Source organism: Varanus komodoensis, unplaced genomic scaffold, assembly GCF_004798865.1.
Source record: "Varanus komodoensis strain SLA01 unplaced genomic scaffold, ASM479886v1 scaffold1, whole genome shotgun sequence".
NCBI classification, from domain to species: Eukaryota; Metazoa; Chordata; class Lepidosauria; order Squamata; family Varanidae; genus Varanus; species Varanus komodoensis.
The window spans coordinates 67,229,188-67,243,271 of NW_025335268.1; the positions used below are offsets into that span (position 1 = coordinate 67,229,188).

A 14,084-nucleotide genomic window follows, 5' to 3' on the forward strand; every position below is an offset into this window, starting at 1 on the left:
AGCGTCCTTCAGACAAAGGCGCCACTTCTATGGAGGCCTAGCAGCTACCTTCTTCCCCAGCCAAGAAGCGGGAGAAGCATAAGCATACCGGCTCAGACAAGCCATCTAGGCATAAGAAGCCGAGGAAGGAAAAGGCAGACAAGCCCGCCCGCAAGGGCAAAAAACCCGACCACTCCAAACATCGTGGTTCAGGTTCATCGGGCTTTTCGGTACCGACTGCCACACCAACTCCCTCGGGACGAGCCCTGCAATCCGTGATGCAGGTGACTCCGCCGGGATCCCCCAGGCAGTATATTTGGCCTGAGAGCGCGCCCCCTCAGCAGACGGAGGAGCCGCTTCGGGAGTCCATTTCTGATGGGGAGATCAGAGACTCCCCACCGAGGAAATGTTCTCCAACTCCAGTGCCCACAGCTGAGCCACCTGCTGATTCACCATCGCCTCGCAGACATCAAAGCTGTTCATCTGAGCGCCAAGATGAGGATTGGCCAATGCCTGGATATGGTGCTTATCCTGACTGGGGTGGTTACCGACCATATGCCTTCTACCCTTGGGATCGTCAGTCACCATCGGTCCCAAGAGAGGCCCCATCTACCTCAAGGCGTATGGAGAGAGGACGTCCAACCTCTCCGGAAACCTCATCTTCGAGCGACCACCATCGCTACCGTGAAGACTCAGATGAGTTGGAGGTTGATTCTATGTCTCCTGATGTGGCTATCACCTCCCAAGGCCCCGCATCCCCTGACAAACCGCATGTCACTTTTGCGGAGCTCATCTCCCGCCTCGTTCGGTCTCTGGAAATCGAGGCCCATCATCGCCCTGGTCCCAGTACCGATCGTTCTTACAACATCTTCAGGGGAAAGCAGTCCGCAGCCGTAGTTACGACACTTCGTCAGGCTATGGTCCAGCCCTGGGACCAACCAGCTCAACCACAGGCTACGTCTCGTCGGTACAAGGCCATGTACCGGGTCCAGGAAGACGACATCCCATTTCTGCTCCGTCACCCAAAGCCCAACTTGGTGGTGGTCAAGTCCTCCCAGGGCAGGGAGTCGAGGGGTCACACAGGCCCTTGTGACAAGGAAGGGAGGATAATCGATATGCTCGCTCATTGAGGCTATGCGGCCTCTGGGCTCGGCCTGCGCATATCGAACTATGAGGCAACACTGGCACGTTACCAGTATTTCATTATGCAAAAACTGGATAATGTTGACTCCTCCCTTCCAGACCACCAAGCAGACTTGGCCAGAGTCTTTATAAAGGAGGCGATGCAGGTGGCAATACAGCAACTCTCCACTGCCAGGCACCACATGGATGCTGACTCGAAGGCCCTTGTCAGTGCCATTTCTCTGTGCCACCACACATGGCTACGAAATTGTAATTTTCCAGGTGAAATGAAGAGGTGGATCGAGGAAATGCCATTTGACGGCACCGGACTTTTCCACCAGAAGACCGACCATAAGCTGAAGTCAATCCATGAATCGCACATGACCGCACGCCACATGGAGCTGCCTCAGCAAAAACGTAAGTGGCAATGGCCTTGATCCTCCTACCGCCAGCAATATCAGCCCCGACAGCAGTACCAGCAACGACAGCAACTTTGAAGGCAGCAACCACAACAACACTTCTCCCAGGGCTGTCGACATTTCAACACCAAGAAGCACCAACATTGACAGTCTGGGTGGACCATTCTCTCTCTCCACACTCCACCTTCCCCTCTCCCTTTTGGGGACCGGCTCCAAAGCTGACTCCCCATTTGGGAGTCCATTACATCTGATAGGTGGGTGTTATCCATCATCCAGCTCGGATATAGGATAGAATTTGATGTCGTCCCTCTGTCAAGTCTGATTCGTTTTACACCCTGTTCTTCGGTACTGTGCAACGAAGTCTACCAACTACTTCGTAAAGGAGCGATTCGACAGCTTTCCCACTCTGATGGATTGCATGGATTCTATTCTAGATATTTTATGGTCCCGAAAAGAAATGGTGGTCTTCGTCCCATCCTGGACTTGCAAAATGTTAATAGGTACATCAAACCTAAAAAGTTTCAGATAACCACCTTACTGAATATCTTTCCGTTGCTGAGGAGAGAGGATTGGTTCACCTGACTGGACTTGAAGGATGCTTACTTCCATATTTCCATCCATCATTCTCACAGGCGCTTTCTGTGTTTCACTGTCGGACCCGATATATTCGAGTTCAATGTTTTACCTTTCGGCCTGGCTACTGCCCCTAGAGTTTTCACGAAGTGTATGGCTCCGGTGTGCGCAGAGTTACGGACTCAGCATACAGATATACCCGTATTTGGACGATTGGCTCATTGTGTCGCAGACTAGACAAGACCTTCTCTTAGCTGTGCACGAGACTTGCTCTCTACTTGACGATCTTGGACTTTGCATTAACCGCGAAAAATCATCCCTTGTTCCCACGCAGGTCATCGACTTCATTGGAGCACACATCGATTCTACTTGGGAGCAAGCCTTCCTTCCTCCGAACTGTCGGGACACTCTCTGCGACCATATTGATCGAATCCGGCTATACAGAACGGTACCAGCCATAACCATCCAAAGACTATTAGGACACATGGCTGCTGCGGTTGCCATTGTTCTGTATGCCAGACTGCGTCTGCGACACATACAGCTGTTTCTCAACAGATCATTTCGCCCACAGCGGGATTCTCCCACCAAGCTGATCCAGATCCCACTGTCAATCCTACGCACTTTGACTTGGTGGACTGTTCCAGACAACCTGTCTATCAGTGTTCCATTCCGACCACCTCAACCGACAACAACCCTGTACACCGACGCTTCTCTGCTCGGATGGGGTGCAGCATGCTCAGGACTTCGCGTCCAAGGGACTTGGAACCGGAGAGAGGCGACGAGACATATCAAGTTCCTTGAGCTTCTGACTATTTTCAACGCTCTCAAATCCTTCAAGACTGTACTTTGCCACCAAGTTGTCCAGATTGCGTCGGACGACATCGCTGCTGTTTTTTACATCAACAAGCACGGCGGAACGAAGTCACCAACCTTAGCCCGCTTTTCAATGGAAATTTGGGACTGGTGTATCCCAAGAAGCATACTAGTTCTAGCGGTTCACTTGGTGGGAACCGACAACATAGAAGCGGACACGCTGGGCACACAGATGTCAACAACCCACGAATGGGAGTTGGACAGCCAAATTTGCAAACACCTCTTCCGTTTATGGAGTTATCCGGACATGGACTTGTTCGCTACCCGAGACAACAGGGTATGCGATCGGTATTGTTCGAGAGCAGGTATCGGATCGGGATCGATAGGGGATGCTCTCATGATCCCTTGGGACAATCTGACTTTCTACGCGTTCCCTCCAATCCCACTTCTAACAAGAGTGGCATCGAAAATAGTCCAAGACAACGCCACAGGGATATTAATAACCCCATGGTGGCTGAGACAGCCTTGGTTTACCACTCTGCTTTGACTATCCAGAGGAATGTTCCTTCGGCTCCCAACAATTCCTCACTTGTTAACACAGCAGAACGGAGCTATCCGGCATCCAGATTTGACCTCGTTGAAACTGACAGCCTGGTGCATCAGCTAAACCATGCGACTGACTCGATACCAAAGACATCTCAGGTACCAGAGGATCCGGTTTGACAAACTGTACAAATGGCTCTACCTCGAATTGGACAACAGCCGCTTCGGTACCGTCAGCTTTCAATCGAGAAATTCAAGCAATTTTCAAATCTGCTTTAAGACTGTCCACCCGTCGGTCTTATGCGGCAAAATGGAAGAGATTCTCATCTTTTGCTGAATGCCATTCGTTTCCCCCTGGGATGGCTTCGATTGAGAACATCTTACAATTCTTCCTGGAACTGTACCACTCAGGACTTAAACCATCATCCATTAAAGTTTATGCAGCTGCCATATCACATTATTGTGGCACTGTACAAGGCTCATCGGTCTTCTCTCAACCTCTGGTTCAGCACTTCATTAGGGGATTACAGAATTTACATCCTTCCATTCGTCCTACTATGCCAACATGGAGCCTTTCCGTAGTACTTCAGGCGCTTACAAAACCACCATTCGAACCTCTGGCGACCGTTGACCTACGTCTTGTTTCTTGGAAAACGACCTTCCTTATAGCAGTCACATCAGCTCGGAGAGCTAGCAGACTTTGTGCTCTTCGAATAGACTCACCGTTATCTGAATTTCCATAAGGAAAAGATCATTCTTCGGATGGACTCATCGTTCCTACCTAAGGTGGCTACACCGTTCCACGTGAGCCAAGAGATTGTTTTGCCTGCATTTTTTTCATTGCCTTCAAATCCGATAGAAAGATCTCTTCACACTCTCAATGTTCGACGTTGCTTGGCTTTTTACAGATCTCGTACTGAACCCTTTTGTCGTTCTAATAGACTCTTCATTAAGTATGCCGAGCATGACAAAGGGTCCCCAGTCACATTTCAGAGACTCTCTAAATGAATCGTCAAAACTATCGTCCTGGCATACCAGCTAGCAAAATTAGACTTACCTTTGTTTCCAAGAGGTCATTCTACACGAGCAGTAGCGACTTCATCTGCCTTTGCCGCAGGGGTTCCACTTCAAGATATCTGCAGAACGGCAACATGGGCTGCAACATGCAACACGCACTTTCGCCAAACATTATCGGCTGGATGTCCGCTCCAGACAAGACTGCTCCTTTAGCAAGGTGGTTCTCTCATCTATTCTTCGCTGACGACACCTCCCTCCTCCGAGCCTCGTAAGCTTGCTAATCACCCATATGTGTGATGCACAGAGGCCACAACGAAGAAAAGCAGGTTGCTTACCTGTAACTGATGTTCTTCGAGTGGCCATCTGTGCATTCACACAACCAACCCGCCGGCCCCACTCAGTGTCGGTGAGTGGATGTTTTCTCTTCAGTACCATACTCTAATATTCGGTACCATTGACACTTTCTCTCATATGCCTTCAATCTCAAGGGGGCGAATGTTCAGCCTTCAAGACTGAGTAAAATGGCAGACATTCCACCCTATTTATACCACTGAGTGGGGGGAGCGGAGTTTTCCCGCCAAAAAACCGTTAGCTTTCTAATTTTCCGGCCTAGGCACTGCGCAGGCGCAGCACCCATATGTGTGAATGCAGACGGCCACTCGAAGAACATCAGTTACAGGTAAGCAACCTGCTTACACCCTGAATGATTCCCAAGTTTTAGCAAAGGGCTTTCAAGGCAGGAGGGAGCAGAACATTCATTCCACCCATGCTATTGTTTACATCAAACACACTAGATCTATAATCTTATAAAACCAAATGACATGATTTGTTCAGGCTGAGCAGAGGGTAGATCAGGATCTACTAGTAGATCTGTGGATGATTTGCAGAAGATTTCTAGAGGTTTAGAACTCTCGTTTTCCTAACTATAGTAATTTAAAATGGGTTTTCTTGCCTAGTCCTTCTGAATTAGGTTTCTGAAATGCAACACTAGAGATGGGGGAACTAGAAGTGGATTTTTGTAGCTGAACTCAAGCATATACTCAGAGACACCCCATTCTTTAATTCTACTGGATATATATTTATCCTAAGCCACTATTTTGCATCTGACTACAGTTGGTAAAAAATTATGGGTTGCTTAACCCAGGAATTGTGCAAATGAGTGGTGTATGCAAAACAAACCAAAACATGGTGTATGACAAGCAAACCTAAAAAATTTGAGTTAGTTAGAGGCTAAACACCCTAGTTCTGTCCTAACAACAAACCATGGATTATTGGTTAAAAGTGGAAACAACTTCTGTACATTCCACTTGTTCTCAACAGTAGTTTAACCCAGTGCTGCTGTAAAGAGCAAACCAGGTCAAACTGAAGAGAATAAGCACTGTGCATTAATTCTTCTCACAGTGAATAAAGAACTAAAAATAAGCCAGAGGAAATTAAAGAATGGGTATTTTACCCCCTTTTTCCCCTAAAGCTATCACTGTATAATTTTACGTTCCTTTATGTTTATGTTAAGAGGTCTTTTTTAACTCTTTAGTAATGAACATTCTTCTGTGGCTTGTCTTGTGTCTTTTTTCAAAATTTTAGGAAAAGGCAGCAGCAGATATGTGGCAGAGATACCATCTACTCACTGCACCTCTTTCACAGCAGCTCTGTGAACAGCTTCGACTCATCCTGGAGCCAACTCAGGCAGCCAAGCTGAAGTGTGTTCGATTTTTTTAAAAGCCATATAATTTTACAATCAGCCAAGTAATCCTCACAGCCAGAAATGTTTGACTTGTTGTTGTTGATCCAGTCCACATCTCATTGTAGGTCAATGGGAAAATATCCAAATGAATCTGGATTGATTCTGTTCTGGATAAATGACTGAGGGTGGGATTGGAGATTTGGTGCCCTTGACCTTGCATAACAACTAAACCAAGTACGTTATGCCAATAAGAAGCGACATGCAAGTTGTGCTTGTGTAATTTGTACATGACGCAGTTTTTCTTAGTGTTGTTTGATTACAGCTCTGTATCCACAGCAAATGAAGGTCATGTGGCTAGTTGTCTGCCTTTGATCCTGTATGATTTTTTTAAAACCAAGTCTACTTTGCAGTTCTCACATTTTCAACATTTTAACACAGATTATTCTGAGTGTTAGGAGAGCTGTGGGAAAAAACACTTGTTTTTTCAAATTATAACTTCAGTTCATACGACTGAATTATGATTTCATTTCTGATTACCTGAAAATCAGGACAACTATATAGATGTGGAAATGTGGATTTAGAAGCTTAACCTTACAAATCGATGCTGTTGGTAAACTTTTACATTCATACTCTTTCACTTTATGTAAAATATGCTCTTGATAAACGTTATTTTGTCAAGCGCTTTTTACTGCAATGTCCATGTTCTTAATATTTTGCACTTTTTTTTAACTCCAGAGGCGACTATAGAACAGGGAAAAGACTGAACATGCGCAAAGTTATTCCTTATATTGCTAGTCAATTTCGAAAGGATAAAATCTGGTTACGAAGGACCAAACCCAGCAAACGACAGTACCAGATTTGCTTGGCCCTTGATGATTCGGCCAGTATGGTGGACAACCACTCTAAACAGGTAAAGCAGGAGTGGTTTACTAGACACTGAATTCTTCAATATATCTTTGACTTGTCAGTCTTGCAGTTCACTCTTCAGTGGCATCCACCCCATCATGCTATTTCAGTTCTCCCTCCTCCTCCTCTTCTGTCCATTTGGCTGACAGTGGGGCATGTTTACACCTCATGTTAAGCTGCCCTGGCAATAAGCGACAGTGGGTTGGTGGTTCTGAATACAGCCCCCAGTGTGAGGGCAGATGATCCCTTCTCATGGGTATCCCAGGGAATAATAGGACCAGCTTGTCTCCCCATCCTATTGCAATCACAAGCGAATGGCTCGTCTTATGCAAACCCAGTGACTGTCAGTTTCTGTCTGCCACCAGGTGGTCTACCCCAGATTCCAGTCCAACCCAGGCCTAACAACGAGGATAGTTTTAACATATGACTGAGTTACGATAGATGTGCATGCATCTCTGCCCCTGCCGCCACCCTTGGAATAAATTCACTGGGGTGGCGGGGAGGGTGGAAGCTTACAGGGAATTGGCAAACTGCATTTCTGGCATAAATCATTTGAATGCTCTAATTTCTTATGGCATGTCAATGAAAGATTAATGGGTTCCATTGCTTCTCTGCCAAATGTTACAATTCATTTAAAGTCGCTTTTTTCAGCCACCTTTAAGGATACAATTCTCTGTACAATTGAAACTGTATATTAAGCTTTACATGTACAGTGGACTCCAACTTGATCCAACGTGTTTTCTGTAGCTTGCTTATGAATCCTTGGCAGTGATTGGAAATGCTTTGACTCTCTTAGAAGTGGGGCAAATTGCTGTATGTAGGTAAGGACATTTTAAATCCTAACTTTACATTTATGTAATGAAAATTAATTTAACTCCTGCACAAGGTGCCATTTTAAAATGTGTGTTCATTTTATTTCAGTTTTGGAGAGACAGTTCAGTTACTGCATCCATTCCATGAACAATTCAGTGACCAGTCAGGAACCCGAATACTACAGCTCTGCAAATTTGAGCAAAAGAAAACTAAGATTGCTCAGGTTCTCCAGAATTACTTCCTAGATGGATAATGCAGCCCTTTTCATGAAAAGTCCCTAATGTCTGTTATGTACTACCTGTAATAGATTGAAAGAAGAGAGAAAATTGCCTACAGTTCCAAAGGCCATGTTTGCATTCTGCATATACCTGCCTTAAAATGTTGAGGAAGGTGGTTGTCTGAGTTTTCCTTTAAATGGCTCTTATCTTGAACATCTTGAAATGTTACAGACTTTGATTCAAACAAAGCAGTCACTCCACTTGCCATCTGATGTGGTACATTCCCACAGAGATCACTGAAGTGCCATACAGGCTATTGCAGACTATAAGCATGGCATCACAGCATACTTGAGATATTTAAACACTCTTTTGGCTGCCAGCAAGTGTAATGGAGGTACCTGGGGATCGTCAGTGAGCACCAGCATTCAGCAGCCTTTAGAATGCAATAGTAAACAGATTTACTAGGTGCTTTAAGATCTCTGCCGTGTAATCATCTCTTATGCAGAAGCTGAAATGAGGCACTCAATTCATGGAAAAGTGTTAGGGTGCATTCATACAGTCAGGAAAAAAAATACATTACATGTGCACCTAAATTACCATTAACTGCCCTTGCTGGGTGAGTTTAATGCTGTTCCTGCAAAGGTGGAGGGCAGGGACAGTGTATACACTACCTCGCAAGCCTAGAACAAGCTTTGTCTTCTGGGGTGCTTTGCAAACCCCCTTTACCACCTATGCTTGAATGACACAACAAACTATGCTCAGCAGGGGTGATTAACAATAGCGCAGCGTTGAACAACTGGAATGTGCAGAGTGGGAAAATAAGCTACAGTAGCTTATTTTCTTTCCCTCACCCAGTCACAAAGTTGAATGACATAAACATGTCCATGCATGTGCCTGGAGGAGCACTAAAAATGGTGTTACAGTTTAACCTGTTTAGAGTGAGAGCAAGAAGTATTGCCTTCCCTCTGATTTGACTGCATGCCCTTGCTAGGAAGCCCTCTGCTCTTACTCCAATTTATCTTAACGGCATATGGCCAATTTTACTAGCTATGCAAAACAGCAAGACACTGCCCACATGATCCCTGGTAAGCTGGAATTGCTTTAAGAAGCTTTTTCTATTGGTTTCTTTGATGTCATCTGAGTTGAAGCTTAGGGAAAGAAAGAGCTGAACTACAAAAATAGTCAGCAAAGAAAGGTTGCAGATTAACATCTGAGGCAGTCTCATTAAGCAGTAGCATATGTATTTATTGCATTAATTACTTAATTCAAAGTAATTAAGCAAATAATGTGGCAGCAATATAGTTTTAAATGCTTTTGAAACTCAAGCTTATGGTACAGTTCTCAGCTTATATTTCTATTCATTTTCATAGAATTAGTGTCACTAATTTGGGATGAGGATTTTTGGATCATAGCTGATGAGTTTATTCTTTTGCTTTTCTCAAGTTCTTGGAATCCACAACAAGCATGTTTGCTGCAGCACAGCAATTGTCTCAAAACATCAATCCAGGTGAATCTTCCTTTCTTACTTATTGCCATGGCAATAGAATTATTTCTATCAGAAGTGTTGCTATCCAGACAAAATCAGCATAGCATTTTTCACAAATTACTAAGAAGTAATTTGTTAAGTGATACTTAATTTCTTGGAATTTTAAATCTTTTAAATAGTAAATAAAGTACTGCTGCATAGCTGAGGCTCTGTTTATTTGATTGCTTACAGAGCACGCATCAATGTTGATTGTCATAGCTGTATTAAGTTTCATGTCTTGTTGAGAAAACAAAGCCTATCTTCCATTCAGGATATCTTAATAACTTCCTTTCAGGAAGGCTGTTTGCATATTAATACAAAACAAAAAATTGATAATATACAAATACAGTGGTACCTCGGCTTACGAACTTAATCTGTTCCATGACTGGTCTCGACCCGAATTGGTGGCGAGCCAAGTCAAATTTCCCCGTAAGGTGCAATGTAAATAAGGTTAATCCATTCTGCCCCCTACAAATGTGGTCGTGAGCCAATTTTGGTCACGAGCCAAGTCAAATTTCCCCATAAGGTTCTGTAGTTTTGTTTTGTTTTGTTTTTTATCACAAAAATTTGAAACAAAGTAACGAAGAACAAGAAAGTAACAAAGTACAGTACAGTAGAGAACACTAACCTGGGTGGTGAGGGAGAGATTATTGTTTGGAGGGAGAGTCCAAACCATAATCTTGTGATTGTGCTGGGGGAAGAGGGATGTCTGCGATCATGATCATGCTCGGGGGGGGGGGGATGGGTGCGATTGTGGGTGCGCTTGTGCAGGGGAAGACAGGCGTGATCGTGGGCGCACTCATGCGGGGGAAGACAGGCGTCATCACGATCGTGTTCGTGCGGCAACATGGCCGCGATCGTGGTCGTCACTCAATGCGGAGTTTGCAAACTGAGGCAAACATTTTCTGAAATTTCTGTCTGTGATCTGATTTTGTCATGAACTGAGGTGTTTGTGAGCCGAGATACCGCTGTATATGTATTTTTCACCATTTTTAGTGATTTTGTTTCAGTTGAAACTGAAAATATTTCTGTCTTAATAGAAACTGCTCAGCTGCTCCTGATAGTGTCAGATGGACGAGGACTTTTCCTTGAGGGCAAGGAGCGAGTCACTGCAGCTGTTCAGTCTGTTCAGAATGCGAATATCTTTGTCATTTTTGTAGTGTTGGACAACCCTAATTCACGGGTGAGTAAATTAACAAATCTTTCATTTAACTGTGTGGAAAAGGTCCATTGGTTATCAACAGGCCCATGTCATGCTATATTAAAGAAATTTACTATGTTTCCTTTTCAGTAGTTGCACTAAGAAGTATCTCAGTTTCATATTGTAATGACCTAAGCACAGTTTGGAGCAGTTTCTGTTTCTTATCATCCTCCTGTGGCAAAAGTCCTGAATTTGCCTAATGTTGAATTTTTCCCTGGTCATTGTGCTGCTGCTGGTCCTGTCCACAAACTAGTTGTCCATTCCTCCAGACTGCTTTCTACCTATTCCTTCCACAGCGATGAGGAGCGCAAGCACCTTCATCGGACTCCAGTTCGGACTATTTTCTTGGTGACATTTGTAAGAAGTGACTTGGAGAACCTGCAAATTTCTATAACCCTAACCAACGCGCTTCAGTAGTCCTACCTTGCTAGTGTCTCTCTAGACATGCAAGGATAAAAGAGAAACTGTTTAGAGATTTTTAAAATATTTAGTAGTATACAAATGCACAAATGAATAGCTTTAGCGATATATTCCTTTGCTAAGGAGAAGTGCATGGAGGATTACTAAAGCTAGAAACTGAATAACTGCAAGCCTAAAATCAGTGCTAAAATTATTCTTTCCTTTAGTTTTACCATCTCATCATATAGTAAGTATTCTCATAATACTTGCCTACAATCTCCACTATTTCAGAAGCAAAATCTATTGACTTTGGGTACTGGTGGACTAAATGGATAGAATATGACAATTTTAGAAATGAACACTTTTGGAGGGTGGGAATGAGGCAGGGAAAGCCAGTTCAACTTTCTCAGTTTTCCTCTCAATATAGCTTCTGACTATTATTTACTATAAGAGAATGGTTTCCTTTCTGCACTTTATTTTTGACAAATCTGGAAAGTATTGAGTATACCTGTGTATAGCAATATCTGCACTTATCAACTTACCATTTTAATTCACAGGATTCCATCTTGGACATTAAAGTACCTGTGTTCAAAGGTCCAGGAGAATTACCAGAAATAAGGTCATACATAGAAGAATTTCCCTTTCCTTTCTACATCATCCTCCGAGATGTGAATGCTCTCCCAGAAACTCTCAGCGATGCGCTCAGGCAGTGGTTTGAATTGGTGACTGCTTCAGATAGCCTGTAGAGATTGCCAAGTCAAATGATATCTTATTGCCAATTCATCAGTGAATTTGAGCTGCTGTTGAAATGAGCCATAAATCACACAAAACACACATTCTCTCATGACAGTGATGGAGACTATGCAATCCCTGGTCAATTTGAACAGTGTTCACTTTTTTGTATCTGGAAATTGTGGGAAACAACCACCTTCCTTTGATTACTCTTTTAAGTAATTTATTCTAAGGTTTATTTAGTATTTCGATACTGTTATGAAATACGCAATTCCTAAGACTCTGTTCCTATAGTAGTAAGAAGCTAGTCTTGCTTATGAGAGAGGAAGTTGCAACTAAAGCTTTCTAACCATCATCTTTAAAACTGTCTCCTTGCTCACATGCAAGTAGACTCTATGTTGCAAAGCAGGGCGGCGGGGCTTAGATTTTACACAGCCAAAAAAACAAACTGCTATGTGAATACTTGAAACTGTTCAATGTTGCTGAATAGTTGCTGGTTGTCTGATAATGCTAGTAGGGTATTTTTATGACAGAGAAGATGCTGCATTTCATTTTACACTGTGACGTTTGACCTCTGTCCTAGGCAAATATTACAACATGCATTTTGATATCCTAAACGCATGCACCGGACTCTTTTGCCTCTCAACCCATTTTTCATTGCAAAAACTATGCATCATTTGTGATTATTAATAAATATGTTGTTTCTAACTTTGGTCTTCATTATTTGCTTAAATTAGCTAAATTAGTTTAAAATAGTTTGACTTTATATAAACTTAGGTAACTTATGAAATTGATCTTGAAAGGGCTGTTTATTTTTGCCATGACTATCTCTAGAAAAAAGCCATGAATATCTCTAGGGAACTGTGCAATGCATTTTGTGACATGTCATCAGTGGCCGCATAGTTCCCTGTAGATAGTCATGGAAAACCATTTCCTTAGACCAAAAGTTTTCATCTTCTCCACTGAGCTCTTCAGCACTTCAAAGAACATGTTTGCCCCCTCTTCCAATAAGCCTTGTGCTCCATCAGGAACTGGAAATAGCTCAACAAACGCTCGGCCACCTCTGCCCCTGTACACGGGCCCATTGAGACTAATTCACCATGGATTAAACTTTTCTGAATAAGCAGGCACTGGACTATGGTGCTCCAGCAGCCCATTATCAGAGAACTCTGGAAAATAATGAGGGACTGATAAGTCATTTCTAAAAATCCAAGTTTTTTCTACTGGGCTTACATTAAAATTAAAGACAGACAATGAAGCTCAAACGCACATTAAGCCAGGCATAAGGGGCAAGTTAGGACAGTTTTTTCAGTAGTGTATACCTACACACACACACTGATTTCCTCTGTCTTAAGCACCTGTAGTTGCATCATCATTGTCATCACTACAATGCTGTATTGTGTTTAATATGTTTTAGTGGATATAGAAGTGTTTCTTGAGTGCTTTATCTTCATAGAAAGGTAAAATACATACAGTAAGAGAAACATTTGGCTTGCTCATATGATTTGACTTAAGGACATTCTCAAGAATGGACCTTGTGTATAACCCAGGGACTGCCTGGAATTGCAGCTGTTGGTCAACCTAATACCCACTGATAAGTTCATCCTCCTTTTAAATCCATCCAAGAGGTAGCCAGTACTACTACTTGTGAAAGTGAATGCCATATTTTCACTATGTGGTACGTAAAGAAGAATTTTTGTCTGACCTAAATCTCCCACCATTCAGCTTCATGATTCTGGGGTTGGTATGGTAAGAGCAAGCAAAATGACGATCCACTTTTCCCACATCATGCATAACTCTGTACACTTCTATCCCCTATAACTGTCCTTTTTTCTAAGCAAACCCAGCTCAGATGTTACCTTGCTTCAGGGGTTGGGTTGCTCCAACCATGCCAGTTGTCTTTTTCTGCACTTTTCCCAATATTCATCCTCTCTTAGGTGTGGCAACCAGAACCATACACATAATATTCTAAGTGTGGTCACACCACAGATTTGTACAGAGGAAGTGTGATGCTGGCACTGCCTGGTGCTTCCTTGCTGCTGAGCTCCACAACCTTTCAGCTTGACTGACTTGCCACAGCTCCCAGTTTATGCAGCACAGAAGCAACACAAGGGAGTAAAACTTGGTTAAACATCAAGGA

At 43.4% G+C, this 14,084-nt stretch overlaps 1 protein-coding gene across 1 annotated transcript in view; it reads left to right on the plus strand.

The window, feature by feature from the left end:
- MDN1 (midasin AAA ATPase 1) overlaps positions 1-12,652 on the plus strand; it is a 132,796-nt gene extending 120,144 nt beyond the window's left edge. The window contains exons 95-101 of the mRNA XM_044430350.1: positions 6,051-6,166; positions 6,886-7,060; positions 7,804-7,877; positions 7,978-8,092; positions 9,531-9,594; positions 10,653-10,795; positions 11,770-12,652. Coding sequence (XP_044286285.1) covers positions 6,051-6,166; positions 6,886-7,060; positions 7,804-7,877; positions 7,978-8,092; positions 9,531-9,594; positions 10,653-10,795; positions 11,770-11,958 — 876 coding nt within the window. The 3' untranslated portion in view covers positions 11,959-12,652. The remainder of the gene's footprint in view (positions 1-6,050; positions 6,167-6,885; positions 7,061-7,803; positions 7,878-7,977; positions 8,093-9,530; positions 9,595-10,652; positions 10,796-11,769) is intronic.
- Positions 12,653-14,084: the final 1,432 nt, after the last annotated feature.